Genomic DNA, 21,201 nt, shown 5'->3' on the forward strand with positions numbered 1-21,201 from the left:
ACATGACAAAGCTTGAACTCTGCTTAATTTATCTTGGCAGAAATTACAGGAGGAAACTGATACATAAACATCTTGCTGTAGTACGATAAAAATAACATCCTACTCAGAAATATTGTCATGTTTGTAACAGGAAAATTTAATAATTAAAACATGAAATAGTTAAAATTCAGAAACAACAATTTGCCTAAGTAAACATATATGAAGTTGGTATTGAGCTTTTCAGCTTCAATTTTCTACTCTTCTAAGATACTTAAAAAAAGAAAAAGGCATTTGATATCAGGAAGGCAAGTACAGTTAAGGTGATCACAGCAACCTTTCAAAACTAGCTGTATGTGACAGGTCTTTGGACTCAGTAAAATACTACCGAGCTCTTCAGGGAAGCTGTCAAAGACAGGGAGCAGCAGTACAGCAGAACTACACTGCCATCTGTTGACTCTGCAACTAATTTAACCACTGGAAAGTTCTTTATCAGAATTAGAACTACAACATATTATATTGACCTGTTCAGCAGAAAAATACCAACAGCAGAACTTATGATCTGCCACTGTTCACCTTTCAAGTCTTATTACTATGAATAAGCTGTGGCTAGCAAAAGCAGTTTTACCATATATGGTACTACTACAAAAATGCTATACACAATTGTCGATTTTTTTTTGTGTGTGTCTTAGCTGAGAATGGATATTGTTGCACAAAAAATTCATACTTTCCTGTTCCTCAAAAAAATAAATTCAACAAATTTGGATGGGATAGCCAACTACAGGGCAATCCATGCTGTACTGCAACACACGTTATATTTCAGATCAGACCATAAAAGTAGAACTAACCTGACTATAAACTGTAATGCTTTCTCTCTAATGTTTTGTTTTTCCAGTGGGACAAACCTCTTTACATTGAACTTTGGCAAATATGATAACTGGAATTTTTTGGTACTTACAGTGTTTCAAGATTGTCAAGGCCACTGAAGGAATTGTTCCTAATTTCATTAATTTTATTGTTGTGTAGGTGTCTGAGGAAAAACAGAGTCGGTTAACCACAGCCACCGTCATATTTCCGACTTTTCAGAAAGCGCAGTACATGCTTGGACCTATTCTGAATGAAAAGATGCACATGTAAAATTGTGCAATGGGCTGCTTTGAGAATGAACATCTGAGTGGCAACTCACAGGACAACAAGACTGGAGAGGTTGGCAAAGGCGTAATCAGGAATATAGGAGATGTGGTTAAGGGCTAAGGTCAGAGCCTGAAGGTTGCCCATGTGACTAAGAGATCTGACAGGGACCTCTGAAAGGCTGTTGTCATCAAGCCACAAGTAGCGAAGTTGCCTCAGGCTCTCAAAGCTATCCTCTGGTACCACAGTGATGTGGTTGGCATCCAGGCGCCTGTAAAGAGATAGGACATTCCTCATGTCTTGCTGACTAAGCAACCCACCAATATGAGCTCATTCCATATAATGCAGAGGCTTCCAGAAGAATGTGTGTTCTGTTCTCTGGTGCAAAGGTACTATTCATTTATTCACTTACTATTCATTTATTCAAAACCGGCATCGCTTAAAGAGGACAGAGGAAATTGCTGCACCCCCTGAAAATACTGGAATGAAGTAACCGTTACTGTAACTACTGTACAATGTTAAATTCAATGTTTAAATTTCATATGTTTCAGCCTCCGACCTTCATCAGCATGAACACACTAGTTGGCTAGTACATTTATTAATTTAGCAGACACTTTTCTCCAAAGCAACTCCTAACGAACACTATGCAGTAGTATCAGCCCGCAACTGTTTAACCAAGGTGAGTTACAACGCTAGATATACTGGAGGACACAGTGAGTTACAGTGAGTCACTCATTTATACATCAGTGCAATACACTTTCTGACACACACAAACTCACTATGGCTAATTCACCTCAAAACACATCTTTGAACTATGGGAAGAAACCCACTCAAACATGGGGAGAAGATGCAAAGTACACAGGCTGAGCAGGGATCGAACCCATGTCCTCTCACAATACAGGTGTTATGCATTATATTTCCAGGAGTGGGGGCAACAACAGAACAAATTCTAGATAGGTCTGTGAAACCTTCTTAGAACAACATTAAGATAAAACAGGCTTTTGATCTTTTAGGGAATGTGTATCAATTAAAATCATTGTGTGTGCAAGCAATGCTACAATCTAAGCAAATGCTAGTGAAGCTACCTTTTTTTGTCAAAGAGTGTACCAGTCAAGGAATCCATCTCAAGTAAAAATTCTGAATTAAACTTCTACCTGAATAAATTCTCTCTTCACAGGGCTTGTGGATACTGTCTAAGGAAGGAGACTTGGAAAATTATTTTTAAATGTAATTTATAATGTCTTACATATGTAATGAGCAAAAGAGTAAAATTTATTAAAAAACAGCAAATGAACTAAAATACATTTAAGTACGAAAATATTAAAAAGTAAAATAAGTATGTAGTAAAAGTGTAAAACCATTTTTGGCATTCCTGTTTGTATGCCAAGCAAAAATTTGAAGAAAATAGCATGTTCAGATGCAGAACTGATGAAAATCATAATACTTCCAGTAAATATCTTGGATAATTCTAAGTTTCATATTTATATAGTATATATACACATTTGAATATATAGTATGTATCTGCAATTTCATTGAATTTTCTAACATGTCTGAGGTGAGTGTATAAATGGCACTGGTTGCATGTGTGTGAAATTATCAGAATCCTGTAGAAAGATAAAACAGTGGCTTCTCAACTTACAGAGACTGTAGAGAAGGGAGGCATTTCAGTGGCAGGCTGGGGACAGTTTTCAATTGATTATTCTGTAACATCCTTAAAAAGAAAAAGGGGCAACATATGTCAATGACGTTGCTTCTGCCATGCTCCTTTCCCATAAATCAAAGTCACTCAGTCAATATGAAACATTGGTAAATGCTCAAAGAAAGACAGACATGGTTGGTAAAGGCTATAGGGTGGGCAAAGCAGAGCCAGGGTTTCAACTAGTCCCAAAGTGTTATTTTAATGGTGAGTTTTCAAGAGGCACCTGAAGGGTCCCAGGAGACTAGGAGTCGATCAAATGTTGAAGGGAAGTTCATTCCACAACTGGACAGCTGAAAGTGAGATCAGCAACACTTTTAGGGCATCTTGATAGCAGAGGCAAAGAAAGAGGCAGATAGGAGCTTTTGAATATGAAGGTAGTGAGAGACAAGAGACTGGAGGTAAAGTGGAGAATTTCCATTTCCAAAGCTCTGGGTAAGTATGAGAATCTGGAACAGGACCCTAGTAATATTGGAAAGATTAGAGCAGAGGAGTAGGGCAAGTGTTACAAGGATACAAGATTTTAGCAATATTACAACAAACAGGAGGATTGGTCAGTAAAGATACATTTATGTAGCAGAAATAATTTCCAGGGAAATACCTAAGTTCTTCCTACCAGGTGAAGGTGCATGGGTGATGTTTTCAAGAACTATGGTAAAATTAATTGCACCTGGAGTTTCACAGTAGTGAACTGACAAAGTCCAAGAATTTCTGGAGGATGTTTTTGAGATCTGATGAAACTAACATTGAGCTGCTTAGTCTGAAATGAAAGTACTGTTTTTGAGGCAACTCAAACACAGCACATCACCCATTACCTACCATTAATGATGGTAGCATCATTGCAAGGGGTTGTCATTTAGAAGGAAAGAATAGGAAGCTTTGCATATGCCAGTCAGATGAAATTGTTTAGCAGTCTTATTACATTAAGGAGTGTCATTGGACAAAAAAAAAAAAAAAAGCTAAGATCCTAAACGGGAGCCTACAAAATATTTATACAGGCTGATGTCTGCTGTTTCTGGATGTATTCAAGAACATGAGGGGAAACTGATAATACAGAGTGGTGTTTTTTTGATAAGAGTGAATTTGGGCAGCATGGTAATGATATTTAAAATTTAGAAATGTTTATTAAAATAGTGCAAGGATTTATTTCTATATTGTACTGGTAAATTTTGTAAAAGGGGAACAATTTATCTATATATTTTACAAATCTATTTTTTCAATCTTTCAAATTAAAGATAAATTTGATTCCATTCTTATCAGAAAACTCAAATTTGTAATCATGCTTAAATATGTAGAAATACTTTTTAGGGACAGCTGGTAGTATAATGGTTAGAGTTGTGTAGAATAGTGTAGTGGTTAGAACGACTACCTTTCTATCCAGAGATTGTAAGTTCGATCCTATCTCCAGCTGTAGTACCCTCAATGCAAGGTACTTACTCTAAATTACTTAAAATTACCCAGCTGTATAAATGGGTAAATAACTGTAAGCTTGTAACCTTAACACTGTACATCACTTTGGAGAAAAGTGTCAGCTAAATTAATGTAAATGTACTTTTTAAAATGTAAGTCAAATTTAAGAACAGTACCTAAAGAGGAGGCTGACTTTGAGATTATACACCTGGAGAAAGACATTGCTAATGACTAGAATTTTTCAATGAAGGATAGATCTTACAGGACTTTGAGCTGATGAAGTCCGGACAGAGCTTGAGGGTGGATGAAGGTCAGGTAGTTACCAGCCAGCCTCCTGAGGAAAGAAAGTTAATCATTTATACAGAGCTGAGTTTACACTGAAAACACTTGAAACAATTTCTTAATCACTGCAAAAACCAGCTTTTAGAAGGCTAACTTCTTGCAGTCATATTCAAACACTGATCTAAACACAATTACTAATATACTCTGCTATCAATTAAGTAGTCTCTCCAATTAATTAACATATATGTTATGGTAATGAAACATTTAGCAAAGGTCAAGTTACAATAGCCTTCAAGTCAGACAGTGAACCATAAATAGAAGTGAAATGAGTCTTAAAATGCTATTTTAGTATTTTAAGTTATTCTTTAAATTGAAGTTGTAACGTGTGTACATTACAGACTGACTCACATTGACACTTGTCACAAAATGGTTTTAATATTAAACAATGATGCCAAATTACACACTGCTCAAATTTTGGAATGACAGCTATACATAAATTACTGTAACTCATAATTACAAGTTGCATTTTATATATTTCTCTCAAACTATTCACAATTCCTGCAGTGGAATAGCAGGGAAGATGTTGCAAAGAAAGCTGTTATCGGAAAATGTCCATTTTCATTTAGTTGCCAGCAAAAACTGTGGGAAGCACTGACAGATTTAATTAGATAGAAAGCAGTGATGTTTGCTTTAAATGGGTCAATTGTATCAGTAACACAAGTTACCGAGCTGGGAAATAATAATAAAAAAAAAAACCATACATACATTCTGAAATCTCCGACCTCCTGATATCACACAGAGCCACCACCTGCTCGCTTAATCCAATCCCATCGTCACTCTTACAGAACATTTCCCTGCAACGCTCCACCTTCATCTCTAAGATAACTCCTTGTTCTTCTCTAGCTGTTTCCTAGCTGCCTTCTGCTCTCATTTCACCTCTGCTAAAGAAACCCTCCCTGGATCCCAACTCAGTCCAAAACTACAGACCAGTCTCCATCCTCTCCTTCCTGTCTAAAACTCTAGAGCGGGAGGCCTGTGATCAACTATCTGATTTCCTCACCAGGAAGCATCTCCTTGATGGATATCAGTCTGGTTTCAAAGTTGGTCACGTCACGGAGACAACGCTTCTGGCAGTGTCTGATGCTCTCCAGTCAGCTAGAGCCGCCTCCCTCTCCTCAGTCGTCATCCTCAATCTGTCTGCAGCATTCGACACTGTCAGCTTGGGATCAAAGGAGCGGCACTAAGATGGTTCGAGTCCTACTTATCTGACAGATCCTATCAAGTGGTCTGGCGAAGCGCCCGTTCTTCTCCTCTGCCTCTCTCTCAACCAGTGTCCCACAGGGCTCGGTACTGGGTCCTCTTCTCTTGTCAATCTATACCTCCTTCCTCGGCCTGGTCATAGCCTTCCATGGATTTAAATACCACTGCTACACTGATGATACCCAGCTCATCCTCTCCTTTCCACATGGAACATCAGACATTTCTGCACGCATTGCTGCCTGCCTGTCAGACATAGCTACATGGATGTCTGATCATCTCCAACTCAATCTCTCCAAAACAGATTCTTCACCTCCCAGCTAGCCTGTCCTGTCACAGTCTCTCGATTAAACTGGACAACTCACTCATTTTGCTTACCTCCTTGGCTAAGACTCTGGGAGTGACGACTGACTCAAGTGTATCTTTCTCTCAGCACATCGAGGTCACAACTTGGACCTGCAGATACATCCTGCATAATATCTGCAGGATCCGCCCTTACCTCACAACTGACTCTGCCCAACTACTTGTCCAGGCCACAGTGACATCCCATCTGGACTACTGCAACTCTCTCGTGTGGCCTTCCCGCTACTGCCATCAAACCTCTGCAGCTGATACAGAATGCTGCTGCACGTGTTGTGCTTGACTTGCTAAAGTGTTCCCATGAATCTCCTCTACTCGTTTCTCTGTACACTGGCAGTACAGAGCTGGCCGGATGAAATTCAAGACCCTGGTTATTGCCTACAAATGCATCAACAGAACTGCTCCCAGCTATTTACAAGACCTGATCAACCGCTACACCCCAACCAGACCCCTTCGCTTATCTACTTCCGCTCACTTTGTGGTCCCGCGCACGAAAGGTAATGTGTGGAGTTTGTCAGTTCTGGCTCCGTTGTGGTGGAATAACCTCCCCCTCTCACTCAGAAATGCTGAAACTCTGTCTAAATTCAAGAAGGGTCTGAAAACTCACTCTTTTCTGGATCACTCCCCCATGATCTCTCAAGCTCATCTATGGTGTAAATGTTCATGCACCGTAACTTAATGATTATGTCCAGATAAGCTTTTACACAGCCACTACTCCTGTATTGAATAAATGTTTGTGTACCCTAAAAAAAAAAAATGTAGGAAAGTGATCAGGATTCGTCTATTCTGAGCTTGATGCACCCACCCGTGCGATGAACATCAGTGCATGAAGTGGAAAGAAAACGAAGGTTACTTAATCACATCTGCAACTATGCCCCTTTATCCTAATGCAATGCACAAATTGTATTTTCTCTGAGATGTACATTGCTTCAGAGAAAAGCATCTGTTAAATGAATAAATGTAATGTACATACATAGATTATAAATTTCTATATATTTTTCCCGAGGGGGTGCGGTGGCGCAGTAGGTTGGTCCTGGTCCTGCTCTTTGGTGGGTTTGGGGTTCGAGTCCCGCTTGGGGTGCCTTGTGGCGGACTGGCGTCCCGTCCTGGGTGTGTCCCCTCCCCCTCCGGCCTTCCGCCCTGTGTTGCCGGGTAGGCTCCGGTTCCCCGTGACCCTGTATGGGACAAGTGGTTCAGAAAGTGTGTGTGTGTGTGTGTGTGTGTGTGTGTGTGTGTGTGTGCGCGCGCGAATTTTCCCCTACTTTACTTTGAAACAAGTTGCTTTTTAACTGTGCTTCCACAGAAATCCATGGATACAAATAAATGTCAGTAGGCAAACCAGTCCCTGTAAATGTCATTCAAAGTTTCAGGGAATTACAATATGGTCACCAAACCCATATAATCATTGACAAAAGAAATGCAATTATGACATCTAAAAACTACCATGTAATCATATCCTAAGCTCAGAAAAACCACAAAGGATAAATCCTGCCTTCTGCAGGGAGCACTTGCAAATCTGCAAAATGCAGCATGATTTCAGTTGATTGCTTTGTGGCAGCTATGTCTTTCTATGCAGCAACTTTCAGGACACAAAAGAAACAAGAAACAGACTAATACACTGTGCACATGACCAAAGTTTCATGACATTCAAGAATAAAGACAAAAGCACACAAGAAGCTGCATTAAACAAAACTGAACATTCAACACAACTAGTTTCTTACAAGACTTTCATCTGATATTATGAAACTCAAGTTTATCAAGGAACAAAATATTCTGAGTGTTGTACAATTAATCTTTAGAAAACAGTATTTCATAATTCATTTTTTCGTTTTTTTTTTTTTTTTTTTTACAGAAGCAGATCTAGGGGACTACAGTTAAAAAACAAACTTCTAGCATACATAAAAACACATTCAAATCTCTGCAGTGAATACATGTCCTGCAAAGGGGAAGATTAAAAAAGGAACAGACCATCAATATGAAAGCAGATGTTTCTAATCCTGCTCAGCAAATGTGCAACCAATTTCTTCAATGAAGCCCGACAGCTAGTAGCTGCAATACTGGAACTCAATAGGGAGCATACAGGTGGACACACCAGCTCACGCAATCTGTGTATGAAACTTAACACCCACAGTTTTATGCACACTCTTGCAAAACAAAACATCTTAAACCTTGGATCTTTCTCCAGCTATACAGGTCAATATGTAAACTTGACAAAATGTTCAAGATTTTTAAAACATTATTTTCCAAGTCTGGTTGAATGTTTGAAGTTATCAATTTATGTGATATAAAACCGTAAAAGACCCTAAAACAGACATCTATCATAAACAAACAGACAGCTATCATATTCCTAGATGAATAGACACTATAGTATATTTAAACGAGGTTCTATAACAATTCATTAATGTGGTTTATTTAAAGACTAACGGGTTTCAGAAACACATAAACATAGACTGGTACACTTACTATGCCACTCTACATGCAATATGTATATATTCAGACCTATTCCTAAATGTTCTTTGTCATCTTAGAACCAACCCTTTCATTTCACCCTTAAAATGTATGAGATTACAAGTACATTCTTCCTTTCCTCAGAAAAAGAGCAAAAAACTTTATATAAAAAAAGCATCAGTTAATATCACAGAAGATATGACATTGGCCGTTTATCTGAAAATGTCAGCATGGCAATGGGAAGTTATAAACAGTGGCCTGATGTGGAAAATTAGTGCAACATTGCCAATCAGAAGATGGCTGCACTGATGTTCTCCCATCTTTCTCTCAAAAGTACACATTTTAAATTTTCTTCAGAATCACATGCTGGTATTTTATTTGCCATACAGCTAAGAAATCAAAACAGCATGTGTTAAGCTTTTAAAACCGATAGTGACGAAAGGGTGAACATGGACCGTGTTTTCAGAAATGCACCCTGTGGTCTCAGAGTTGAGGGTAGTAATAATACATTCACAGTATTATTTCTTCACCAAGAGGATTCTTAACCAAGCTTTTTCATTACATGTACACTGTTGTCTGTGGCACAGCAGTCTGACATTATATTTGAAAAGAATATGACGTTTGGACAGATACACAGTCAAGGACTTCTGGTTTTTAATCCATTTACTCATTTTATTACAATAAAAGACAAGTCATTATTTTCCAGATATTTACTTGGAGACTAGACTACTCACAAAAGCAAAAAAACATTGGCAACATTGGACCACACTGCCTCAATACAGCCTATGTCGTCATTTCATTTTGACTGTTAAAGTGTATGAATAAAACTTTAAGAACTAATTTACCTAGTGCTTTTCTCCAAGGCAAATTATGTTATGCTACTTACAATTATTTACCCATTAATACAGTTAGGTAATTTTACTGGAGCAATTTAGGGTAAGTACCTTGCTCAAGGGTTCTACATGGCTAGACATGGCATTTGAACCTGTGATCTTTGGATTGAAATCTAGCACCTCTAACCACTATGTTACAAGCTGCCCCCTACAAATTAAATTTAAAAGCTAATCCAAACCCTGTTCACATTTAAGGGGTCAAATTTGTGCTAACTTTACTCAGCTTGTCTTAGGCAAAAGTACCTCATGCACTGCATAAAAATAGTTTGGATCCTTTAAACTTCTTTATTCAATCCTACAAACGTGTGCATGCTTCTCCTGTGCAACAAATCCTACCTAACAGCACTAACATTTCACGTGATAAACAATCAAGCAGTACTCAAGTATCCAAATATCCAGAATGAAGTAACCAGAAATGGTTACTTTATACATGTAGGGGTTTATGGCTACAGTAAAGAGGCATGGGGTTTAGCTAAGCAAACATGTCCTTTCTGGTGTAAACTTGCAGGATGCCAGCTGCCACACACTGGTTTGTGGCACGTGTGTTGGCTTCTTCTCTGGCCTCACGCCCATGCTTGTGCCAGCTCATAGGGACTAGAGCATGACAGACTGCAGCCACAAGAGTCATACTAGGATACACTCAATGCTGACATAATTCTGCGTGGTTACACTTTAACCATCTAAAGTCTTCCGAGACTTTCACATGGATTATAAATTCTAATAACCTTGCATTTGTTTTTGATTGCATTTTTCAAGTGGACTGGCATCTCCAAACTGCGTGCAGTGCGTGTCTGCTCTGTAGTGGACTGGCATAACATCCAGGATGTACCCTGCCTAGAGCCCTATGCTTTTAGGATCGGCTCTGAACCCTGCAACTGCCTTGAGATAAGCAGCTATCAAAAGTGTATTTTTTTTGTAAATCACTCTCTCCTGTGATGAAAATTTTTATTGCATCCTACATTATAACGTCATGGTCGGCTCTCCCCATACTTAGAGTAACTATCCTTAATAAACTGGTACTTATTTTTCTGAATTACTAATTCAGAACTTGCAAAAACCTTAGATTTGTAAGCATGCAAGGTGAATGTTAGTTTTCAAATGAATGTAGTACAGTGTCATAAGCAATAATCCTATAGCATGCACTGAAGACATATTCAAAGGGCTGTAACACACACCAACAAATTAATAAAACATCAAGTCATGTTCTAGCATCATTTTAAATCTGTCCCCCCTCCAAAACATCAGAAAAATTCTCCCGAGACTTTGAGAAACATGTGCCCAGCCTTGTAGCAAAAAATCTTCCCACAAAAAGTAACACTGCCAGCCACCTTAGGCAACCTCTCCGAGAACCTACTGCCTCTCAAAAACATATGTATCTTTACCAGTTACTGCACGTACGTCAGTAGAGCAAGCAGATGCCATTGTGTTCTTAGGACAGGTAAAGCAAGACTAGTGGGAGTGGGATGGAGATTTCCATGACTCAGTGGAAGGAATGATCTCACCTCAGCACTAGTTTTCCAGCCAGCAGCAAGTAATTATACTCTGCTGACCATCAACTTCCCAGCAGTTTATGCATCCAAACAAATTTCTCGGTGTCACATTAACATCCACAATAGAAATACAATCCACAAAGAAACTAATGGCCAAGGAAAGGGTCTTTAACACATGTCCTTAACTCAACTGCCCTTCTGTGTAAAAAGCAGCTGGCTGTGGACTCTTTGCTGACCAGCCCTTCAAACCGTAGCAAGAAACCCACATATATTTCACATCTAATATAACGTTGTTTGGACAACATTTTATCCAAAGGAACTCTTACACATTTGAATAGCTATGGTATAATATTCAAGTACATAAAGAACAATCATTTTACTAGGTCAATCCAATAATCTTTAGAATATGTTCTTAAACACAATACTTGCTGCCCACTTTCAGCTATAAATCTATAAAGTAAAACTGTGATGCTGTCTGGCATTTTATGTGTAGCCTATTGTGCTCCGTCATAGGTTTGGCTGCTGAAGGCTTCAGCTCAGGCCAGCTGTCTACATCTTCCTCTCCAGGAGGGATTTTGCAAACTATGTATTCGGCGTGACCTTCTCTCAGCCTCCATGACAAAAACCAGATTATATTGTAGGTTATGGAAAAAGAGAGTTAAAGGATTAAGCTGTTCTAAAATGTTTTGTTCAAGCAGAAATGCAATGGGGATGTTGCATATCTGCCATTTTGAAAATGCTTTAGTACTGTACTTTGTCATGCAGGAGCATAAAACAGAAAGAATAACTTGTGCCTAATATCATATTTAGATGGCTCTAATACATCATAAAACAGGTTCATATCTGCTTGCTAATTTCTTGCCTGGGTTTTACTGTACATCCACACTACAAATACAAGTAAATGACACTGGTAACCAAGTTTTGTTTTTTTTTAATATGAAATGCACACTGATCTCTCATATGACAGGGCCTTAGACAAATATGCAGCAGCAGCTTATAAAAATCTAGATCTGCAACATAGCTTTTTTCATACAACAGGGGTGATTACTCTAAAACGGAAAAACTGTCATATGGTATTTTTACTCTTACATAGGGCATTTTATTCTGTACAATGGTCTGGCTTAGATATTTTGGGACAGTCTGTCCATCTGTGGTGTCAATCTGGCTATTTTCTGGCTAAATCTAGTATAGTAGTCTAGAAAAATGAATGCTAGTGAACAAGTAGAGTTTCAAAGGCAGTGGCTGGACTCCATTCACTGGATGGAGATAGACATTCTTTCAAGCTGTTTATTTACATGGTCACACACTTTCCATAACACAACCAACTATACACTCTCCTTTTCCCCTTCTATTATATAAAAATATAACATTAAAAGACAGACTAGAATTTGTGAGCCTTAAAATATGTTGGTGTTATCACTGGAACACAAAAACTCATTCTGGTTTTTTTTATTTCATTTTAGGCAGCATGTTTCTCAATCACCTCTCATTTGGAATTCACATAACTAGGTTATTCCAATAAATTACTCAACTCCATTATTGGAGGAGCATGCATATGCTTCAGCAGTCAACATACAGATTTTCCACAAATTATTACTTTTACTGTCTATGCTTCTAAGCCTTTGTTGAAGCAAGCTATTTCAGCTAGCCTTAAAGTTAAATTCAGTCAGCCACTGATCCAGTGGGAAAAAGAAAGATTTATCTTATCCAATAAGAATGCTAAGTCTGTGAAATGTTTCCCTGGTTCATCAAGTTAAGAAGCACACATGAGTATGTTTCAGCACTTGAAGCCACAATCCTGCATGTGGACTCAGGGTATTTACTGTATTTGAAGCAGAGCTTCTAGTTTTTCAACCCACTGCAAAGCTACTGAGGAAAGCTTTTCTTTGTGTTGTTGTACTTTGATGCTTGACTTCCATGTCCACATGGATATCCCAGTCTTGCTGCCACAGAAAAAGCTCTGATAATACCAAGCTTTTTCAGTTCACAAACACATACACAGTCTGAAACCGCCTGTCCCAAGCGGGATCGTGTCTACAACCACTTGTCCCGAGGCGAACCAGAGCCTAACCCGGCAACACAAGGCACCCAAAGCGATACTCGAACCCTAGACCCACTTCAGTTCGCAAAATAATCTTAGATTTATCACACAGGACATCAGGGTGGGACACAGTGGCACAGCAGCCTTGCCCGGGTCCTGCTCCCCGGTGGGTCCGGGGTTTGAGTCCCGCTTGGGGTGCCTTGCGACAGACTGGCATCCCGTCTTGGGTATGCCCCCTCCCCCTCCAGCCTTGAGTCCTGTATTAGCAGGTAAGGTTCCAACTTGCCGCGACCCTGCTTGGGACAAGCGGCTTCAGCAAGTGTGTGTGTGTGTGTGTGTGTGTGTGTGTGAGAGAAAGAGACAGAATATGTAGTACTAGAAATCAGAAGTATGAAATGCAATATCACAGCAAAAATTCAATAACTTGGGAACAAATTGTATACTAAGATCAGCTGATGAGGCTCACTAAAAAGTTTCAGAGTACAACAAATTCAAAAGCATTACAGCAAGGGTGTTTAATACATCTTGAACCGAAAACATGCCATCTGCACCTGACTACAGTATGTGCTCAGAAATGACAAGTTGTTAAATAAATTACAACTTTTTTCCCAGTATGTATTTATTACTTTTTGGCCCAATTAAAAAAAAGAGAAAAAAAAAAAAAAAACACACAACACAACACAGCTCCTAGGTCTGCATTTTATAAATAGACAAGATAATGCTTCCATCATATCCCTCAACTTTTCTCAATTTCTCGCACTAGCAATTCATGCGGAGCTGAAACAGGATTTAGGCAAAAAAAAAAAAAAAAAAAAAAAAAAAAAAAGACTGTACTGGGACTATTAAGGTGAAACCCCTGGATATTTATTGTGGTATTTAAGAAGTCACAAAAATATCAAGTTTCTACAAAAATACAAGTAGTAATTACAAAAACAGTATTTGGTTTAGGGGGTGCGGTGGCACAATGGGTTGGACCGGGTCCTGCTCTCTGGTGGGTCTGGGGTTCGAGTCCCACTTGGGGTGCCTTGTGACAGACTGGCGTTCCATCCTCCGTGTGTCCCCTCCCCCTCCAGCCTTTCACCCTGTGTTGCTGGGTTAGGCTCCGGCTCCCTGCGACCCCATATGGGACAAGCGGTTTCACATGGTGTGTTTGATGTGTATTTGGTTTAGAAAAGGGAAAGTGTAGAAAAAGACACTACACTGGGTGTCTTTTACTCACACCTATACTAAACTGAAGAAACTGCTCTTTCCATCTCATAAAATTCAGAACAGCCCAAATTCTGCAAGCACCATCAAAATTCCAGGGAACTGGCTTGACTTTAAACCCCGAACCCTATCAACCAACTTTATTTCTGAGTTTACGATGTGTGACACACAGTTTAAATATTCAACAAATATTTCTCTCATTTGAGCTATAAGAAAATATATTTTCATTCATGAGAATACAAATACATTTTCTCCCCTTTTGCTATTCGTACATGTTCTACTGGGAACTTTAATATGTTTCAAACCGCTTTTTGTCAATTAAAAATTTTAGCAAACACAATGTGTAAATACAAAGTACCCAAGTCTAAATTTCTCCCTTTCTTTACCAAACTTAACCTTTATATTACAGAATTTGCTTGGCCAGCCTTTGATATCATAAAGAGGTATACTTACAGCTCCTCCAAGTACGGGAGGTTTCTGAAGACATTTGCTGGGAGATTGGTGATATTATTCATGCTAATATCTCTGCAAAAACCAAAAGAAAAGAGGGTAAGTACTGCTACAGCAACAAATACCTTAGCTATTAAACATCTGTATTATCATTATACTGCACAGAAATGGAAAGACTGACCTTAGAGTACAGCTTTTATACAAGTTAGACCAGAGTATCAGGTGTCCCAACATATATTCATACTTATAGATACAAGTAACATCATAACCTAGAAGAAGCATCTTAATTTTTATAGCAAATAAAGGGGGTTTCATTGTTATTTTTGTGTGTTGCCAATACAACCAAAAAAATCATGACTATTTAGCACAAAGGAAAACTGCTGTATTTAGCCTCCCAAGACAGACTCAATTTAATCAATAAACCGAAAAATCCTAATCAATTGCACAGGGGGCCTTATGTTATAGTGGTACACAGATTTCAGAATATTACCTGATAATGTGACACTAGAAGGTAGTCATGTGTGGTTCTGTTTTCTGGTGGTCTAAAATGGGGGCTTAAAATTGATACCAAAACCTCTTTGACAGATGCAAAAACAAGTGTATACATGTTAATGTAAAAGGTGCCTACAGGGAACACAGATCTAGAATTTTTTAAAAAAAAAAAAAAAAAAAAAAAAAAAAACAGCAATAAAGAGACATGTTGCAGCATGACAAATATGCAAGCAAGGCCCAGAGATTTTTTTTTTTTTTTTTATTCCCATGTGACTTGTACATGAAGCCAGAGAACTACTATGTGCTGGCAGAATCTTACGGGAGGTCCAAAGGAAAGGGAGCTTTGGATAAAATTATACCTGTTAGACTGTTCTCTCCAAGTATGTACTTTTCCCACATTTTTTATTTGAATGTAAGAGAGCAGTAAACTGTAGGCATGGTATGGTACACACACAAAGATGTGATTTCTCTCTCAATAGATAATCACGATACAGTATTTCCAGAATATTATTTCCGAGAAATTCTCTGTAATCAGTAGGAATTAATGCAAATTCAAATAACTGCTAAAATAAAACTGAGCAGTTTTTAAAAGTGCAATAATTTTATAATTATAATTCTGCAACAGATGGCTTTTCAGACCTCTTTGAATGTATAGTCAGCCTATGTTCATTTTACTTGCACTTTTTAATTGATGTTCCAATTGTTATTACTTACATTTCTTAGTCTGTATTTTGAACCTGTTTCAAGTTACATGTGTCATTCTAATCCTGGAATCTCAAGCTAAGGAGCCTATGAGTCATCTGTTTTCATCCTGCAACTCCATTCAGATCATTTCCACAGTTGAGCTCTGCACAAGAATTGTTGCGAACACAATGAAGACACTGTCCCAGTTGTCCATGGAACTGCAGACTTTGCAAACCAGCAAACAAGGTTTTTTACATCCAAAGTGACACTGAAGTGCAGTCCCCCAGATAGATGAATTCTTGTATGCATGAGTAATAAGTCATTGTTTAATTTCTGAGAGTGAAAGGAAATAGGTCAATCACAATACCTTATCAAAACATTGTGTATATGGCGAAAACACACACACACACACACACACACACACAAAAAACAGGCCCCCGGGAAGGTGAGACCTTTCTTGTCCGAATTCAGCTGGGCACCGTTTCAGAAAGGTTATTACATTTTATACAGTATTTTGTACGAAATGTGTACAAAGCCTTGGATCTGCTGACCCAGGGACTACATGGGAAAACAATTTCAGACTCTAGCATTATAAATCAGACATGAGACAGTACCCCACTGCTGCTACCAGGCAACCTTTTCCGACTGTCTTTGAAAGAGAGCGAAAGCCTCTTTCACCTCTGCTGACCAAGAACAAAAGTGTTATTCAACTTGAAATGGACAGAATGCATCAATGGACAGCCACCAACAGGAACCAGTGAAGTGGAATAACAATAGCTATGGAGCTCCTCCTCCTTCTCTGCATCTGGACAAAAATTCTCTAATTAAGATGTCCTGCCCCCATGTTTTGTAAAGCCACAATTTCTCAAATCATTTTCTCCTTTTTCTCTTTTGCCAAAGCAAATGTACTAGAGGACATGTAAAATGTCAAGTATAAATGTACACCAGTTTTCCAAAGATAGCAAGTCATGCTACATTTTAGCTGTCCGCAAAGTTTTTGTACACACACACACACACACACACACACACGAATGGACAATGGACTCCAGTTCAGCCTCTGACAAATATCTGCAGGTATACCTTAAAGACTGATAAGACTAATTTATCTATTCAATGTTTGCTACAGTTAGCCAATACATTCTTTTGTTTATCTAATAAAGGTTTGGGGAGTATCTATTGAGAAGTACCTCTTACACTGACCTAGAGATAGAACTAAGATATGCAATTAGAAAGCTAGCAACTGAAATTATGATGCACCTTGACAAGAATTTAAATGTGTAATGAGTTTGTGAAAACTGACAGTAAGAAATTTAAAATCCTAGTCTAAATTGCCACTAAACTCAATGGGGGGGGGGGGGGGGGGGGGAGAAAAAAAAAAAAAAAAAAAAAAAAACCTAGTGCGAACCCCAAAAATTGACCCAATTGTACCCAAATACAGTGCTGTTCATTATGTTTTCTTGTGTGTTGTACTCGACTTACATTATAAGCAACTTATAACATGGACTTGCAAAGGCTGTCCCATCAACCTAGTTGCATTACTTTCAAGTCCTAATGTCTGGTTGTAACATCTAACAATGACCGCTCCATCTGCTGTATGGCAACATCAGCTGGCCATGTTGCCACAAGGCACCCATACCAGTTATCAACTCAGCAATTTCATTTACAAAATTTTTATTTACAGAACCTCATATTTGTGAAAGAAACTGAAAATTGTGTTGCGTGAAAATACTGTACTGTATTATTTTGATATGAATAATGTATGAAATCAGTGAAAATATAGGAAAGTCCTTTCATAAAACAGTATTCATGCAAGATTATTTATTCTTTCGGTTCACATAAGGGGATTTGTGACTTACGACAAAACTGTCAGAGTGGAACCCCACTGGCAGTCAACTATTACCTGTAGTACTTGTAGGAGAGACTTTCTTCTTGCTGAAAAGCAACACTGCATTATTTTTTCACAGGAATAGGGGATTGATCCAAAGCAGTAGTATGTAACTGTATGCCAACTTGCTGACTCTTCCTAAACAGATGTACATGTTGGCTGGGGGGGGGGGGGGGGGGGTTAATTGTTGTAAAACAGCAGTTTGTCTGTTCTTTATCACAGATACTTATCTGTATTTTGACAGAGTGCAATACTTCTAGATAATGTGAGTTTGTACACCTTTGTTGAACAGTTATAAAGTATGGGACATAATGATGACCTTAAGGTAATAAAAAATGCAAATATGTATAAGAATGAATGCGGTTAAATAGTGATCACACTGTAGGACTAACAAGTACACAATCTTCATGGAATATGTGATATATATCCCCAGGAACCATAAATGTACTAAATAACATTTTAACTGTCTAACTCTTCTACTGGATAAACTAAAAGCATTAGCTCTGAAGCAAGAGGTGGGATTTGAACATGGGTCTTCTGGGTCCCAGAGAGGAAGTCTAACCATTACACTACCTTCTACCACAGTATACAGCCTCTAATTTTTTGGCCCAGTAGCATTTATAACACTCTGATGATGACTCTCCTTGTTCACTTAGACAGCTACCCACAGTATTTTCACCTGCAGCACTTCTAAAATATACAAGACATAAATGGTCTTGGTTGGCCCATGTTTTATTACATTTCTGCAACTTCACACCACCTGCAGAGCTGTCCCTGCCATTCACAGTCACTGAAAATTGAATGGAGTACAGCAGTTTTAAAGCTTTACATTGGTCACATAGTTATGATCTAAAAAACCCATCTGCTAGAAACAAGCATTCAGCTGCCCCAATCTCCAATTTGTTCATCAAGGTCTTGACAACAACAGACCCTCCCCAAGTGGATGTGACATAGGGCTTGATAACTGCAGCAAAGTTTCGGCACTGAATTTTTAAAATCAGAAACACCCTAATAACTAAATGCATGCTTGATGGAATGAAAATAGTGAAAATCTATCCATGCATCACAATGTGACACTGATTCTGAAGAAATGGTACATCCAGAAAGGCCAAAAAAAAAGTGCTACAAAAAAACCTGAAAATCCCTATGGTATATTATTAACCAACACATTGTGTAATGTTTTATCAGCTTACAGGGGAAAGCTAACTAACCCTGAAGGTACTACTTCAACTACAACTTATAGTAAGACAGGGTAAGATGTCAGGAAAAGAACTTGGAGATAGTAAAAAGCAAAACACGAAATGGACTTCATACAATAATAAGCTGGAAAAATTTACACAAACATCTATGCTGCTGCTGCGTACCACTACTTCACTGCCTTTTTTTTTTTTTTAGAATTAATCACACTGGTGATAAACTGAAGTCAAGTGTTGGTGAAATACACGGTTCTACAACAAGGATGCTGAACCTTGGGTTTGCTTAAACTTTTAAGTACCCCTCGCCTCGGTGAGGTATTCGAACACAGTACTACTCAGTCATTGCAGCCTCCAAACTGTCTGACAGTGACAGTTAGGTTAACTGACTGACAGATTCACAGAACATGACGAAGACGTTCATGCGACGCTAGGAAGAAGGTGGCTGATAGGACTGCGCATCGGCAGTGAAGTCACTCACAGGTAGTAGGTGAACGTGAAGGCGCTGAGTCCTGTCGGGACCTTCCGCAGCCCTCTGCCCGAGCAGTCGGCACCGCCGTCCGAGTCGCAGCGGCAGGGAGACGGGCAAAGTGCCGCGGACGCACTGGCGGCCGCACAGTTTCCGCAGAGAGCCAGGAGGAGCGCGAGGACCAGCGCGCGCAGCCCCATAGCCTATACTAGCGCCTTCGGCCGAGCAAAACGACCCCCTTCGTCACCTTTTTAAATAATATAACCGTCGCTCTTTCTCTTCTTCTACTTATCTTAGCCCGAGCTGTATAGTAGCAGAACAGAAGTTCCAAAGTATCAAAGTTGGACGAATAAATGATCCATGAGTTCGTGACCGTAAATAATACTTAGTCCATCTTCACGACCCGGGGGCTCCGGCGTGAAGGAGAAACATACTCATAATCATTGTGCAGGTTTTCAGTGGGTGACAACTGAAGCCTATCGACACCTTTCGTTTCGCTTTTTTTTTTACGTTTTCTGTGTCCCATATATAGAAGCGAGTTTCTATGATCGGGACTGGTGGACCAGCGCCTCACGCCGCAGTCCTCACACTTGATATTGAATGTTCAGCTTTCGAGCAGAGTGACGCGGAAAGCGCTGCTTTAGTTTTTGGAGGCGTTCTCGCTCTCCTGCCCGGTTCCTGTGGTTTGTGTGTCCTGTAGAAACACACCGCAGCACCGCACTCAGCTTTCTGCAGCCATTCCTCACTTCTTCTCCCTCTGTCGTCTCGGGGAGAGAGAGGAAAAACAAAAAAAAAAAAAAAGAAAAAGAAAAACCCGCCTCAGGCTCTCCAGCGCGTGCTTCGCTGCCTCGCGGCCCCGAAAAGCGGCTCGCCAACACGCGGTTAACTCCGACTACTAATCGATGGATGACGTCACTCGCCGTTGAACGCGCGGCGGCGCGGTCACGGGAGCTCAGCTGTACCTCTCGGAACAGTCTGACTGTGCAGGGGGGCGGTGTGCGCAATAGGTGGACTTAAAACACATTGGTCGTGCATTTAATAGAATTCGTAACGCGCTTAATTTCTTTACAGTTGAGAGGACAGGATCACTGATGTAACTCACCGGGCAGAGCGTCGGGACTGTGGGCTCGAGACGGACTGCAAGCCCTCTTTGTGTGCAGTCCGCACGTGCGAACTTAGTAGCATACTTCAGAGTCAGATGGTGTGATTTGCTGAGAAAAAAATATACAATACTGTACGTGCACTAACACAAATTGTTACATTTAAATATATGCAGTGTATAAAGAGGCTGTGCACGTTTAATTCTTATTTGATTTGTGGATTAACTTGTTTTTGTTTTTTTTTTCCATCTGGTGGGAGTAGATTGCAGAATACCAAAAAAGCATTTATTTAAAGTTTTTATGATCCTCCTTTCCCCAACATACATAATATTGTAATTTATTCCAATATCAAAAATATGTGCAATTGTGATTCGTGAATACTTTTTTTCATCTCTATTCAGTTTTTCTTTTTATTTTATATTCCATTGTGTAAAGTTGATTGTCCAAGAAGGTGATTTTCATCTGAAAACTCTTAAAATAATACACCGCACGGAAGTGTTACACTTTTGGTCAACGCCACGGGATCTATTAGATATTTTAAAATCAAGAAAACGGCCATGTGGTGTTTTCTTCATCAAAATACGTCGGGTGCTTTAAGTTCGGTGATTTTGAATGAATAAAAATTGATGCTGTTTTGCTTGGTTAAAAATAAAGGGATTAACCAGCCATTTGGTTTTACTGAAAGCAAAAAGTAACGTGGTTACTCATTTATCAAGTAATTTAAGTGCTTTTCCGTTA

General features: G+C 39.2%; 1 protein-coding gene across 1 annotated transcript in view; it reads right to left on the minus strand.

Moving 5' to 3' along the window:
• The window catches only part of LOC108940906 (leucine-rich repeat-containing G-protein coupled receptor 4-like), a 28,115-nt gene extending 8,689 nt beyond the window's left edge, over window positions 1-19,426 (minus strand). Inside the window, exons 1-6 of the mRNA XM_029256552.1 lie at window positions 19,376-19,426; window positions 14,644-14,715; window positions 4,476-4,547; window positions 2,747-2,818; window positions 1,163-1,378; window positions 935-1,006 (exon numbers count right to left, since the gene is read on the minus strand). Of these exons, the coding sequence (XP_029112385.1) occupies window positions 935-1,006; window positions 1,163-1,378; window positions 2,747-2,818; window positions 4,476-4,547; window positions 14,644-14,705 (494 nt within the window). The 5' untranslated portion in view covers window positions 14,706-14,715; window positions 19,376-19,426. The remainder of the gene's footprint in view (window positions 1-934; window positions 1,007-1,162; window positions 1,379-2,746; window positions 2,819-4,475; window positions 4,548-14,643; window positions 14,716-19,375) is intronic.
• Between the last annotated feature and the right edge of the window lie 1,775 nt (window positions 19,427-21,201).

This window comes from Scleropages formosus, chromosome 11, assembly GCF_900964775.1.
Source record: "Scleropages formosus chromosome 11, fSclFor1.1, whole genome shotgun sequence".
Taxonomy (NCBI): domain Eukaryota; kingdom Metazoa; phylum Chordata; class Actinopteri; order Osteoglossiformes; family Osteoglossidae; genus Scleropages; species Scleropages formosus.